This window comes from Cryptomeria japonica, chromosome 11, assembly GCF_030272615.1.
Source record: "Cryptomeria japonica chromosome 11, Sugi_1.0, whole genome shotgun sequence".
Taxonomy (NCBI): domain Eukaryota; kingdom Viridiplantae; phylum Streptophyta; class Pinopsida; order Cupressales; family Cupressaceae; genus Cryptomeria; species Cryptomeria japonica.
This window is the reverse complement of record NC_081415.1, coordinates 136062683-136077988: the sequence shown is the minus strand read 5'-3', so window position 1 is coordinate 136077988 and position 15306 is coordinate 136062683. Positions and strand designations below refer to the sequence as shown.

General features: G+C 35.1%; 1 protein-coding gene across 1 annotated transcript; it reads left to right on the top strand.

The window, feature by feature from the left end:
• The first annotated feature begins 826 nt into the window (after positions 1-826).
• Positions 827-2150, top strand: LOC131032652 (uncharacterized). The gene is made up of 3 exons (XM_057963686.2): positions 827-1103; positions 1179-1237; positions 1921-2150. The coding sequence occupies exons 1-3, from the start codon at positions 892-894 to the stop codon at positions 1995-1997; spliced, it is 348 nt and encodes a 115-aa protein (XP_057819669.2). The 5' UTR covers positions 827-891; the 3' UTR covers positions 1998-2150.
• The last annotated feature ends 13156 nt before the right edge of the window (positions 2151-15306 follow it).

Below are 15306 nucleotides of genomic sequence, written 5' to 3'. Positions count from 1 at the left end.
TGGTTGAGGTTAGGCTCAGATGATTAGGGTTAGGATTAGTTTTAAGATTAAGGCTAGGATTTAGGGTTATGGCTAGGATTATGGCTAGGGTTAGTGTTGATGTCATGGTTAGGGTTAGGGTTAGGAATTACAATGGAGAAGTATTAATCCATTATAGATTTTTATTTTCAATAATTTATTTTCTAACATAATTATGTAGATATCAATTATATTTCTACCATTTTAGGGATCTTCAAAGATTAATAAGATTCATTTCAAACCTTAGAGGAAGGAATATGGTTATGGTTAGGGTTAGTTTTATGATTAAGCTTAGGATTTAGGGTTATAGTTAGGATTATGGCTAGGGTTTGTGTCAATGTCCTGGTTAGAGTTAGGGTTAGGAATTAAGATGATGAAGTATTAATCCATTCTAGATTTTTCTTTTCAATAATTTATTTTCTAAGATAGTTATGTAGATATCAATTATATTTCTACTATTTTAAGATCTCCAAAGATTAATAAGATTCATTCCAAACCCTAAGAAAATCTTCCTCATTAATAAAAATTATAATGATAAAGAATTCAGTTAACCTTCCTTCCAGATAAGATATTTTCAACGTCTATAAATTTTCTAGCGTATATTAATTAAACGTACTTGTGTCATTGTCCCATCAACCTCAGCCTTGCCAGTAGTGAAAGCAACAGTTTTGGACAATATGAATTATTAGAGACACCTCGTGGCCTTCTGGACAAGATTTTTCCTCCGTCTATAACACGTCTGGTGTATATTACCTAATTAAACTTATGTCAACTTCGGCCTTCCCCAGTCCATACGCGATATGTACGGCCTCCTCGTTTTTGAAGCTTTTTAACTTAGTCAAGTCAAATAAGGTGGCTGCACCAGCTTGGAATATGAGCTATATATATCCAACAAATCTTGTTTCATTTCATCCATCTTATATTGCAGTTATATCCAACAAATCTTGTTTCATTTCATCTATCTTATATTGCAGTTATATCAAAATCCAAAACCATAGCTGCTTCTTCTTCATCCAAAGCCGTTTTAACTTTCGTTCTCTGCATTTTGTTTATCATCGCTTCCTCCTTTACCCTGCCAGCGCAAGGTATTATTAACTAAAACAGTTGTTTATTTGTATTTTAGTGTTATTCAAAGAAGTTAAGTGTGTAAATATATGCAGGAAATTCCTTTGGGCGAGAATTAAAGCTTTGGGAGGACGTCCATGGAAGAAGACTGGAGGTACTGCTGCCCAACCATAAACACTGAAAACCTACTCAGCTCTTAAATACTTAAATAAAATGGATTAGGCACATATGTTGCGTAGTCATTTGCTGTAATAATAGTGGGATTTTCCCTGTTGTAAACTGGACATGGATGTTCATGTTCATTTATTTTATAATATAATGTTATTTTATTGTTATATGTTTTTATTTTTTTTATTTTTATAGATTGACGGAATAGCTTTTATTATTATGTTTATTATGTTTGATTAGATTGATCTCAAGACTTTCCCCATCTTATGTAAGGCCAATTCCATTTCAAATGTCTCTATTGAGAATTGAACTTGAGTTTCCACAGTGAGAACCTAGTGTTTTAATCAGTTAAGCTCTACCCTTGGACACTGATATCTACTTTTTTAATATAATTATGTGATATTTTTTATATTGATATTGAGAAATATTAGATTGAAGAAATCTTGTTTCATTTCATCTATCTCATCTTATATCTTGCACTTATATCCAAATCCAAAACCATGTCTTCTTATTCATCCAGATCCAAAGCCATTTTAACTTTTGTTCTCTGCATTTTGCTTATCATCGCTTCCTCCTTTACCCTGCCAGCGCAAGGTATTATTATCTAAAACAGTTGTTTATTTATATTTTAGTGTTATTCAAAGAAGTCAAGTGTGTAATTATATGCAGGAGATTCTTTTGGGCGAGGATTAAAGGCTTTGGGAGGACGTCCATGGAAGAAGGCTGAAGGTGGTGCCCAACCATAAACACTGATAACCTACTCAGCTCTTAATACTTAAATAAAATGGATTAGGCACATATGTTGCTTAGTCACTTGCTGTCATAATAGTGGGATTGTCCCTGTTGTAAACTGGACATGGATGTACTTTATATTATAATATAATGATATTTTATTATTATTTTTTTTCCTGATAATTTTTATAGATTATCTATAAGGGTTTGTTTTAAATCTTTGATATTATTGATATCGATTTTTTTAATGTAATTATGTGAAAGTTTTTATATTGATATTGAGAAATATTAGAAAGAGAAAATCTTGATTCAAAACTGTTATATAGTGATTATATCACTATGCATTTATGTATCCAGCTTTTGTGGTTGGTGGTAAAAAATTACATAAAAATTAATCTTTCAGAAATGAAGTAGGCAGTATATCCTTACACACTAATGAAGTAGGCAGTATATCCTTACACACTAACATACATGTATACACTAAACTAATTATCTCTTTTGCTTATCCGTATTGTTCTGCCTATTTCTGATTAAACCACTTAGATAACATCATCTAGAAAATTAACATTGTAGAAATTGCTTCCACTGTACTCAAGATTCTAGATAATGTAATTCAAGGATCTACAAACAGTTTAAGATATTCTACAATCTTCTAACACTGTATTCATATAATGTACCTGCCTACTCAGTAGGGTTTGTATGTTTTTCAAACTTGGATCAAATGCTACATAATGCTTCAATCTTGGACTTTTATCACATCCAATGCATCTCATTGTCAACCCTCTTCTTGTTGCATCTGAAGCACAGGCATGGCAAATTTGTATTGGGTCACGATTTAATAATGATCTCAGTTATTTGTGATTACAGTTTTCCTGCAACATTTATAACGCGGTGAAGAAACACATCAGGATCAAACGAAATTTCTCTATCACAAGACCCTATGGGATCTACGAGACCATACAAAAACTACTGCAAATACAGAATAAAATTGTAGGACAGCACAACCCTAATCTCCAAATTTGCTTCCTCTCTGAAACACAAATTAAAAAGGGCATAAAAACATTTTTGAAAATAAAAAGCCTGTTAACGCCAGTTATGCTGCTGGGATCGTTTTCCCATATTGTATTACAAGCTCAGTAGACTATGTCTAATTTCTTTAAATGTTCTAGATCAAGAGAGCTTGGTATGTTTACAGAACATACCTGTAAACATTCCAACCTTCAAGATCTATTTTCAGAAATCAAAATATAAACTGTGTGTAGCTATCTGCAAGATTTAAATTACGGAGTATTTGCTTTACTGCAACAAAATATTGGGAAATCAGCGTCTCAGAACAGTTTAAGAAAACTTCAGAAATGATATGTCCATTCTTCTAATGAGATCTACCTTCGCAGGTTGAACATCTCGAAATTCAATGAACAAACAAATACCAAAATTCAAAGAATGAAAGAATCTTTTAATCATTCAAAAGTATATACATCATTTTTTCAAAATGAAAGAGAAAAACCCAAACAAATATGTTTAAAGATGGGCAATTATTTTTCTTTTCACAGTTACAGATCGTGAGAATGCAGAGGCAAATTATTTATGTTTCTTTTTTCTATACACCATGCTTGTAAAAGATCACCAAAGATTGATTCTTTTCTTGGACTGAGGAGGTTCAATTACATTATACTTGAAATATCTTAACATTATTGTTTACCTAGATGATTGCACTGATAGTGTATAGTTATGTGAATACTAACCATTGTAGTATTCGTTTTGATGGATCTCAGCTAACATGTCAAATCTGAGAGATATAGTGGAATTAATCATTTTCCAATTGCTTATTTTCAGTTAATTTTCTTCAAACCCTAACCATCTTTTGAATTTTTTTGCAGAGAAGTAATTTCAGGATATGTCTAGGTCCTGATTAGTATTGGTATTACTTTATCAATGAAATCGATTTAGAAGTTAGAGTAGAGTAGATAAATAGTTTATAATCCGAGTTTTAAAGATTCAATCTCCCATTTAATAAGATTTGAACCATTTGATTATGCATCATTGTCTAATTTTATTTATACAAGTAATGGACCATCATAAACAAATCGCATAGGCCACTGTGCCTTTCCAACATAGTCAAGAACTAGCTCAAAAGGAGCTTTTTAAGAGAAATAGAGTATTCTATCATTCTACTTGATGCCGGTTGTGCCATCAACATTTCTCACATAAATTAACTGCATCTTGTTTAGAAACTTCTCCATCACTCATTAATTGACTTCATATTCAATTGGAAATTTATTCTTCTCATTAATCCATTTACTATATTAAATATTTCATTTTGTTCTCTAATGAGTTTGAATAATGATACTCTTCTAAATTTCTCCTAAGTTAACTCTATAGTGAGTTGAGTTAAATTAGGTCTTATCCTCTTCTCATCTTCTATTTATTTTTTCTTAAAATTATATAATAATTTCATCATCTTATTATTTTATGATCAATCACTCCATACAAATCTATTAATCAAAATACATTGTTAATGGAAATAAAATGTTACACCACTAAGTTTCATCTGGGTTCCTAATAAGTGAAGTGACATTCAACTGTGAGGTTTGTAGAAATTGAAGTATTGTAGTTACTATATTATTTTGGTACATTTTGAAGTGATTATGCTAACCTTTAAGTATAATCTTGTTGTCCATGAGTGTTTTGTGTTTCTTATCTAAAAGGTTGCAAAGATTTCCAAGAGGTTTTGATAGTCAAGTGTACATAGGAGCCTTCTTAGTATAAAGTAGACATCATTGTTACATTTCAAAATGTTGATAAATAAAAATTGAAATATAACAGTTCGTATTTTGGTTGATTTTAAATTAAAAAAAGGAGAGTCTCAAGGGTTTCATTGGTATGGAATTTGGTATTGAGCTTTACAGTTTGGAAATTTAATATATTCGACTAAATATATAAAATCAGCACACAAGACCATTTAATTAAATAAACATTTGTCCTTGGGCCTCCTAAGGTTGAGGTACCCTAATCCCAACAATCTCCCACTTGATGAAGATATTATTGGAGTCATCTCATCACAATATTTATTTATACTACTAACTGATGTAAACACATCATCACCACCATCCATGAAACCATATAGATCCAAAACGTGTTGTTTTTCTCCATCAAGACATCAACAACAACATCCAAGATGACACCATCTCAAGAAACAATCCTTGTCATCCTCCAACAAGCCAAAGTGAATATGCACTAGTCCAAATAACACAAGAATAATATTCCTATGATATCAAAAGCTACAAGATACTGCCACCACTCCACTGCACTCATGAGCTATATAGAAGAATCAACAACATCAACTTCAAAGCATGTAACCAGAATACAACTACAAAGTAATTGTCCAGAAAACAAGATTAAACACTAGCTAGAAACAACAATCAAACTAACTACTCCCATCCAACTGATAAACCTATGCAGCTAAATATATCAGCCACAACAAGTGATGATACATCCAACCAACCATACCTCAAAGGTATCCAACATCAACAAACTCAAGCCACCAACATAATTAACCCATAAATTGCAACCTTAAGCTCTATGTCAAAACTAGTCGATGAAGACCAAACACATCCAGGAACTCCCAATGCATGGGTAATATCGAATTTGAAAAGATAAAAGGCATTAGTGAGTCTACAAATCACAACATAGAAAGTGTGACCATGTAGTACCAAGGATCATTCACAAAGATACACACATTCTGCAAGCAAAATTGTTGCAAGAAACATCTCTCTCAATAAGTCTCCATAGCTCTCCCAAGTTGTCCACATTCGACAAAAGAAAGAGATAGAAAAGCCTCCATATTATCATCCAAGTGACATGTGACCAAAAAATAGTGATCACTATAGCTCCACATAGATCCTCACATCAAATATTAGGTGAATCCTAAACTCTACGAAGATCAATAAGACCAAAGAGGGAAACCACAAACCATAAGCATGCGTCATGTCCTTCTACAAACACCTTTAAACACCAGTTATCTCAAGCATGATTTCCTTCACAATCCCAAGACAAAATCCATAGGAACATCCAAACCCGTTCAACCTCAAGAGACCAAACATAACATATCCATCATGTATCTACATGGATGTAAGCCTCTCAAAAGAAGATCATACAACTCTATTTCTCATTTCAATATATCAGCCCACTACCATCCCCTATGATTATCATAAATAAAAATATACTCAAGGAGATAACCATGCTATGCATCTCTCACAATGAATCCTCCAAAATCATTTGACTACAACTTACTATCCATGAATATGATCAAGAAAAGCACAAAACACCCAAGAGAAAAATGGGCAATACCACTCAAGTGATTAAATACTGAGTAGACCAAGAGTAGGAAATGAGAATTCTCCTCCAAGATATCCATGTTATTATAACTCATCCCAGAGAAATTTCCTCATAGGTCTTTTTTAAATTCGCATCCAGCCAAGGTGTAGGATTCTCGAACTTACAGCTAAAATATCATTAAGAGTAACCATCTCATTAGATGCATCTCATATCAAGAGAATACAACCTCACCTAAGTCTCTATGTATCCATGTGTACCAGAAAAAAGATAAATTCATGCTAAACTCCAAATGCATCTCTGCACTCTAATGAGGCTTCTCAGACATATGACCAATGCACCCAATAAAAAGAGAACTCATTGGACTACTGTCAAAACTCCAATCAGCTGAATCAAGATCCCATCATGAGGTTGTGATCTTACCAACCCCTCCTAGGAGATCACATCCTCCAAGTGAACATACCATGGTCTCAACAAAAGTGTATCATGCTAAACTCTAAAGTGCAAAAACAAGAGTATCCCATGACATAACACCAACATACTCTAGACCAACATCACATGTCAAACACCACCAACACCTCAACCAAAGAATCCAAGAGTCCTCCATGGGATTGAGATGTCACACATCCTCAAAAAGTGTACATGCAAAGGTGAAAGAACCCTTCTACAACAATAGGATCTAAGAATCCCTCCAAAAAAATTGCATCACTAAAGAATATCGTCCATCAGTAAGTGATGAACACACAGTCATTGCTAAAGCTTCCACTGAACCATGACATCGAGCTCTCTAAGAACATGACATGCCATCTCTCAAATCTGAAAAATTATCTAGGTCCACACACATACAAGTGTACTATTAATCACACCAAGTGAAACCAAGATCTCCAAATCAAGAAAATACACCATGCTATAGGACCTTAGAACTAACTATCTAGGTACTTACTCATCATCCATCCTCTCATCTCAAAGCAACCACACCAATGAGAAATGACCATAGACAAGGACAACTAACAAGTTTGCATAAATATTTAATCAAACCTCGTGGATATAGACAATCTACATCCGAGTTCTCCCCAACAATCATGTAACTAAAGACAACCCACAACATTGCACAACTTGTAGATCCAATAGCTGAAACATGCAAAATCACTATCATATCAGTAAACTACAAGTATGAGATCTCAAAAAGAATTATCATGTAGACAACATGACTCAAACACCAAATAAAGTACACTTTTGATTTGCTAATTAAATCCACATCAAGTGCCATAGTTCAAAAATCCACCAAGCATCACCATAGAAATTTTTAGTGACTAATAACATACCAATACTCCCATGTAGATAAATCATCTCACCTCCTCACACCATTCATAAAGAATGCATTTGTAACTACAAATATCTCATCCAGTAACACCCTAAAGAACCAGGGTCTAGAAATAGCTCCTCTATAGCTCCACAAAACTGCAAGTTTTTCTTAACTATGTAAAACTTGAAAAACCACTATGTTTGAGAACACCCATACACATGTAGAAGACTCAAAATTCTAAAAAAGTACTAAATAGCTTAACCCAAAACAATGGACTATCATAGATGAGCATCACCATATATTTTTATGAAAAATCTATAAAACCCTTAGATCCAAGGAACATGAATTTGAGTCATGAAAGTATAAACATCCATAAGGAAAAAATAGTTTAGGAACTCTAGGCCCATTTGTAGGCAAACTCCACAACTACCTTTAGTATATGCATTCGAGGGAGACCTATTGGATATTGTTGGTCATTGTTTCTGTTAGGATATGTTGTTGTCATTGATGTCAACATACTCCTGTGTATTGCTCCGATGATTGCAGAATGGGAAGGTTTTATGATCTAATTCGTAGTGTTATTTTGCTGATCACTATTTTGCAGAGCTCAGTATTTCTTTCGATATATTTTAGTGTGATTAGATCTTGTGCTGATTTTATTGGATATTTTTTTTGATGCTCTTGTATATCTTCATTTCACATGGATCATGATTCGGTGCTCCACAAGTTATCTTTCTTCGTGATAGTTCCTAATTGGTTGTGTTCTTGAGCATTCAGTCATTGACAGATGAAGATATGATAAGTGGTGTTGGTGTAGTGCAGTTGTTCCTATATATGGTGAAAATGGATAACAACAATATTGAAAGACTAAATGAATTCAACCACAAAACCCTAGCCTAACAACAACAAAAATCCACCATAAAATCAATAACAATAATAATAATAATGATATTGAAAGGCTAAATCAATTCAACCACAAAACCTTAGCCTAGCCTAACAACAACAAAGATCCACCATAACATATGAAGATTACCTAAGACAATGCAAATCAAATGAAATCACAAAGATTATACCATCACATGTCCAATAGAGTTTGGATCTCCATTCTTCCTATCTCCATTGATCTTGTTTGATATATTTGCTCTCAGATTTTATGTGTGCACAAGAGCTCAACAAAGAACAGAAATATGGTTGCAAGTAGGATCACCTATGTTCAAAAGCGTAGTGTAGTCAAGTAGTCAACGAGGGGGTTTGATAATGAAGGAAGCATCTTCTTATATAGAAGACACTATATGAAATGGAGGGATAAGATTGAGAGGTGTAAAAGGAGGTTGGCTATGATTAGAGGGTAGGTAAAAGAAATAATAGAATAATGAAAGGGGTAGGTAGTGTATGAATTAAGAGATTAATGACATGTGTCATGGGTAGAAAAGGTTAATGAATTAATTAAATAAATAAAGATTTATTTAATTAATAGAAGGAGTGAGATCAATTAAATAAATAAGATATTTATTTAATTTAGGAAAAAGATAATTTAAATAAATAAATGTATTTATTTAAATGAGAAATAAGGCTAGAAGAGGATAAATGAATTAATTAAATAAATAAAGATTTATTTAATTAATAGAACAATTAAGCTTAGATAATTAAATAAATAAAATATTTATTTAATTAGACTGGACAATTTTGGGTGTCTACATTTTGCCCTTCTTTGAGACAATGCGGCTTGTCGCGTTGTTTCAAAGAAGATAAGATGAACTGATACAGAGTTGCCCCAAGATGGTAATGATATGCCCCCTCGAGAGATTGGATGAAAATGAGTGAAAAGACCACAGAAAATCTCTCGATAAGAAAGAAAGGCTAGAATGGACTGACCAAATAAAGTGACAAAGTCATGAGATAACGAAGACTGACACAGGAGACTAGGGCTAGGGCAGTCTATAAGATAGACCACGAGGGAAATACATCCTCATTGTCATCTACACCTCCAAGAGATTAGAGTGCAGAGTGAGATAGAGTAGCAGCAGTCAGCAGCAATGGCAATGGCTCACAGATTCGATCGTGTTCGCCGATTTCAGAGGCCAGCAGAGACAGGAGAGCTAGTAAGTACCACAAAACCTCCTTGTACTTTGATGCATTTATTGTTGTCATTAATGCATGCTAGGTAGAGTAATAAATGCACTTCGAATAGGGTCCAAAAAATGTCAAAAACATGTAGGTGCATCTGCGTTGGTGCCAGGCGCGTTTATGCGGTCTAAAAGAGCGTTTATGTCATGAAAGCACGTTTGCGTCCAAAAATGTGAATTTGTGTCTTCTAGGTCAAATCGACAGTTCTGTGATAAACATACGTTGTTGATTGGATAAGCTGCTAAGAGGATACACTCAAGCAGGTCCTCTAGGGAAGACTAAGATAACAAATAGGGCTAGGATTGACAATTCTGTGATAGAACATACATTGCCAATTAGGAAACTTCTCAAGAGGATTCACTCAAGCAGAGGCCCTAGGATAGGATAGATCAAGGCACTTTGTGATGAACAGTGAGTACCAAGATATAGTACTTTGTGATTTACAGGGAGTACTAAAATATGAGTAGCACTTTGTGACAAACAGTGAGTGCAAATGTGAGCAGCACTTTGTGATGAACAGGGAGTACCACTAGGATAGAAGCAACACTCTGTGATGAACAGTGAGTGTCACTAGGACTGAGATGATTGATTTGTGTGACTGCAGGAGTATTTGCTTATGCTGGAGTCACGAGAGAGATTCCCGTCGACGCAGAGGTTACGACCAAAGCTGACATTTGAGGATCAAGCTGCCATTGAGGCTATGGGATTGAGACATATTCTGTATGTGCCTGAGTTTTGGGTGAACATGGGTTTGCTGGCTGAGAGATGGCTCCCTATGTATCAGTTTTGTACCATTTTTGTATGATGATGTAGACACCTACGAGTGATTGTAGCCATATGATTTTGACATCATTGTATCATGACACTTTATATATATATATATATATATATATATATATATATATGAGATGATTCATCTTTGTGGCAGCTATATGCATGTGTACCTATGTGATGAGATGTTCTTATGTGATGCTTATGATATGGATGCAAACATGTATATGATGCAATGCAATATATTTTTTGTTTGTTCTTTTATGTTTTATATGTGTATGCATGATGCAAATGTGAATGTATGTAATGCAGATGAATATGATAATGCAAATGTAAATTGTGCTAACAAGTGTTGTGTGCAGGATGTGATGTAGTTGTGATATCTATATGTATGTATGAAATGCTTATATGTGGTAATGCAGGTGCAACTACATGAAATGCAAATGTTTTTGGTGTGTCATTATACTCAATCATGTGATAGCAGGGTACGCGGACTCGAGAAGGATGATGGAAGTCAATCAAGAAAGGGGGATGGAAGACATAAGATATGAAAGTGAAAGAGCTTCTTGTGCATTATCATCATTGAGCTTTATTATGGCAAGTAGGTTATGACAATCGAGGCATATGTTCAACCCAGAAAGTCATTGTACCTATTTACATGGAGATAAGACAACCATAAACAAGGAATGCCCCAGTTCACACTAGACTCATAGTGTCCTCATATCCTTGGACAAGTCATAGCATTACTAAGAGACAATCCACAGACAACAAATACAAATAGGTGAGAATACCCCATCCTCGCCTTTCTAGTCAAAGATATCCTGGAGATAGAATCTCTAGTCAGAGACATCCTGGAAAAGCTAAAAGATATGTCACCAAAAGATAAAATCAAAAGAAAACCAAGACTCGACACCAACATCCACTGTAGTCCTCAAATTTAGTGTCTCTTGTCACTTGTATAAGTCTTATTTGATTGTGGTCACAATGTTTACTTTCACAGAAAGGATAGATAGCACTGAACCATATGTTGTCTGAGTCTATTGAAAGATTTGATTTGTTGAAGCCCATTGTTGTTGTTGTTTCATTTGAAACTGACTAAATCCATGAAATTGATACTTTATTGCGGAGAAGATGAAACTTTATTGCGGATCTGTGATGCAAATGTTTCTTTATTGCAGATTGTGCACGGATAGACTGAAGGAAGTTGAAAGAAACTGTACTCCTCGAAACATGTGATGTTCTCAGTTCCACACCCATCACTAGATGTAGGATTTGCCTTAGCCACAGATAGAATCTGATTTATTATGGATGGAAAAAGGGGCAAAAAGGAATGTTTATTATGAATGGCTAACCAATCTTGGGTAGATCAATAACAAGCCATGATGGGAATGGGTAATTTTATTGTGAACGAATAGGTTGTGAGTGTGTGCAAAGTGAAAGGATGAAAGTGAATCCTGAAGGAGGGAGGAGCAATGTCTCTACGCATGGCGCTAGTGACCCAGTTTTCACCATGGTACTTGCCCAGGGCGCCATCGAAGTGGTTTTCACCGTTGGATGAAATGTTTTTTTGTTTTTACTTTTTTCATTTTTTTTTTGTCACAAGGTGCCTATTTGCTAGGTTTTCACCAAGTAACAATTTTTTATTTTTATGATTTTTTTTGTATTTTGAATTTTTGATTTTTTTGTGTTTTTGGAATTAGGATACTCTGAAGAGCTATGTGTAAAACTTGCGAAGGTGCATGCTATTGATAGGATCCTCCAAAGGTTCACCCTCTGTGGTTGAGAGCTGATATACCCTAGATCCATATGTTGTTGTAACAATGTAATGACCAAGCCAGTTTGGTTCGAACTTGCCCTTCTTCTCTCTGTCTTGCTGATTTTTGGGATTTTCTTTGAGAACTAAGTCACCTACCTCAAATGTGCAAGGCTTGACCTTATTATTGTAACTGCAATTTTCCTTGATTGAATGATGTGTATCTTGAGTGACTGTCTTCCTTGATGAAGAAACTAAGATAGAATTACTAGTGTGTGGACTACATAGGCCCATATGCGTGTCACCTAAAGAGGTTTGGGCATCCTTGATAACAAAATCCCTCAAGGAAGCTCCATTAAAGGTCCATGATATATCACCAAAAGGGGATGGATGTGTGGAACAAGTGGATGAGTTATGAAGGCTTATGATTGTGAAAAGAAGTGAAAGTAGGATGGCATGATGGAGACTTAGGATCAACAAGTATGCTTTTTGACTTGAAATTTTAGAACGTTTGCCCCCAGTTATTTTGATCTTAGGGGAGATCATCTCTTGCTCTTTTTGCTTCATAGGATTTTTATCCTTGACTTTGATCTTTGTAGAGTCCAATAACTTTCGATTTTGATATGGAATAAAGGACTTTTCTTTATTTTTGACTTTTAGATTTTTCTTTTCAAAGCTTGATTTTTGATCCCCAATGAGTAAGGGCTTTTGTAATTCTTGTTGATCCAAGTTTGGAAGTGGAGTGGAAATGGAATGAGTGGATGAAATGGTAAAGCTATGTGAGTTCTCAAGAGGGCTGGCAATATGCTCAATAGATTCTTTGTTGGAACCACTCTTAGGACTATTGATATCAAGAGTTGCTTGCACCACTTGAGGAGATTTGCATTTAGACTTAGTAGCCACAACACTAGGTGGTTCACACCCAATTCCTTGGTATTGGAAGTTGCTTGTAGACTATTCCTATTGACTAAATACCTTAGGAGATATTGGGAGTTGATCAACATGAAAGATATACTCACCACAACCCAGGTCTTTAACCTTGAACTTTTCTTTAATCTCTGCTTGTTTTGATGTAGAAGCTTTCAAGGATTCTAGATCCACATATGCTGAAGATGGAACATCTTCTGGATTGGCTGGAATTGTTATTTCTGATCTAAGTCACAGATTGTTGCAGTATATGAATGGATTTGGGTCAGCTTTGATGGTCACTTCAACTCCATTGTGTGGAAATTTGATACATCGATGATATGTAGAGGGAACAACTTTCATTTCATGAATCCATGGGTGTCCCAGTAATATATTGTATGTGAGATCAAGATCAAGTACTTGACAAACCACATCCTTTGTAACTGGCCCAACTCTGAGAGGTAAGGTGACTGTACCCTTGGATGAACGCTCTTCATCATCATATGCTTTGATAGTAATTTTGTTTGTAGAATTCACAGCTTTGTCAGAATATCCCAATTGTTTAATAGTGCTCAATGTACAAATGTTTAGACCTGCTCCTCCATCTATCAAGACTCGTTTGATTCTATGTTTGTGTATGAAGGCTTCAATGTGTAAAGGTGCATTATGTGGCTGACTTACAGAGGCGTCATCAGCTTTTATGAATGTAAGGGAGTGTGGAATGGAAAGGTATCCCACCATGGCTTGAAATTGGTCCACATTCAGATCAGTGGGAATGGTAGTGTCTCTCAAGATTTTGTCAAGAATAGACTTATGTGTGGGGGATATGTGTAGGAGCTCAAGGATGGAGATGAGTGCGGGTGTCTTCCCTAACTGTTCTACAAGGTCGTATTTAGGCTTGGTTGATGAGGAAGCAATGTTTTTAGCTAGAGCACCTTGCAAAGTGAATTTACCTCGATGGGTTGTGACATTACATTCAGAGGTAGGTTTGGAAGAAGATCCAACACCTTTTACGACAATCTTGGGTCTCTAGGTAGAATTCTCAGGGTTTTTGTCCTTGATGATAATGGTAGAGACGTAATTATCCATCGAGATGTGATTGATTGTTGAATCATAGTTGTAGGATGCTCTGGTATAGTTGGTTTGATCATCTGTGACTTTAGCTTTTCCTTTGTCATGTTTTGGGAATGGTTCTATAAACATCTCATGTTCTTGATTGGATGAGTGCCCTTCAATCTCAATGTCACCCCTATCAATGAGATCTTGTATGATGTTCTGCAGTTGATGGCAATTTCCTATCTTATGACCCTTGCTCTTGTGAAATTCATAATATTCATCATCATTCCACCAATTTGGTTTGACCTTTGGCTCATATGGAGGAAAATCTGGAACTATGATTACTTTGTTTACCACTAGCTTTTTGAAAACTGACTCAAGTGGTTCTCCCAATGGAGTGTACTTCCTTCGTGATTTAGAAGTTGTTTGAGTATTCACCTGATTTGATCTGGAAAAAATGAATTTGGGTTGCACTGTATTGGCATCAACAACACCATCATTAACTGTGTTCTTGTTTTTATTCCAAAAGCTTGGCTTGTCTTTTCCTTTAAAGTCATCTTTGTTTTCCTTGAATATCTTAATGACTCCTTGTTCAATTAGGACCTTCTCTATTGCTAATCCTTTTTCAATGATGTCCTTGAAGGTGGACAAACGAGCTTTCCTTAAGTCATAACCAATCTCTTTGTTAACATTTTGGGTGAAAATTTCTAGCATTTGTTTTTGTGGAATTTCACAAGAGCATCTGCTAGCTAGATTCCTCCATCTTTGTAAAAATGATGAAAAAGACTCTCCATCTTTTTGCTTGGTGTTGCATAAAGTAGTGACTGATATGTCTATCTCTATGTTGTAGGAGAAATGTTGAATAAATTCCTCTACTAAGTCACCCCATGACTTAATACCAGGTGGAAGTTGGGAGAACCATTCCATAGCTTGATCACCTAAGCTTTGTGGGAATAATCTCATCAAATATGTCTATTCTGCTGCTACCTCAATGCAAGCTGTGAAAAACTGTCTTATGTGTGCCTTAGGATCCCCTTTGCCTCTATACTTATCAAATTTAGGTGTCACA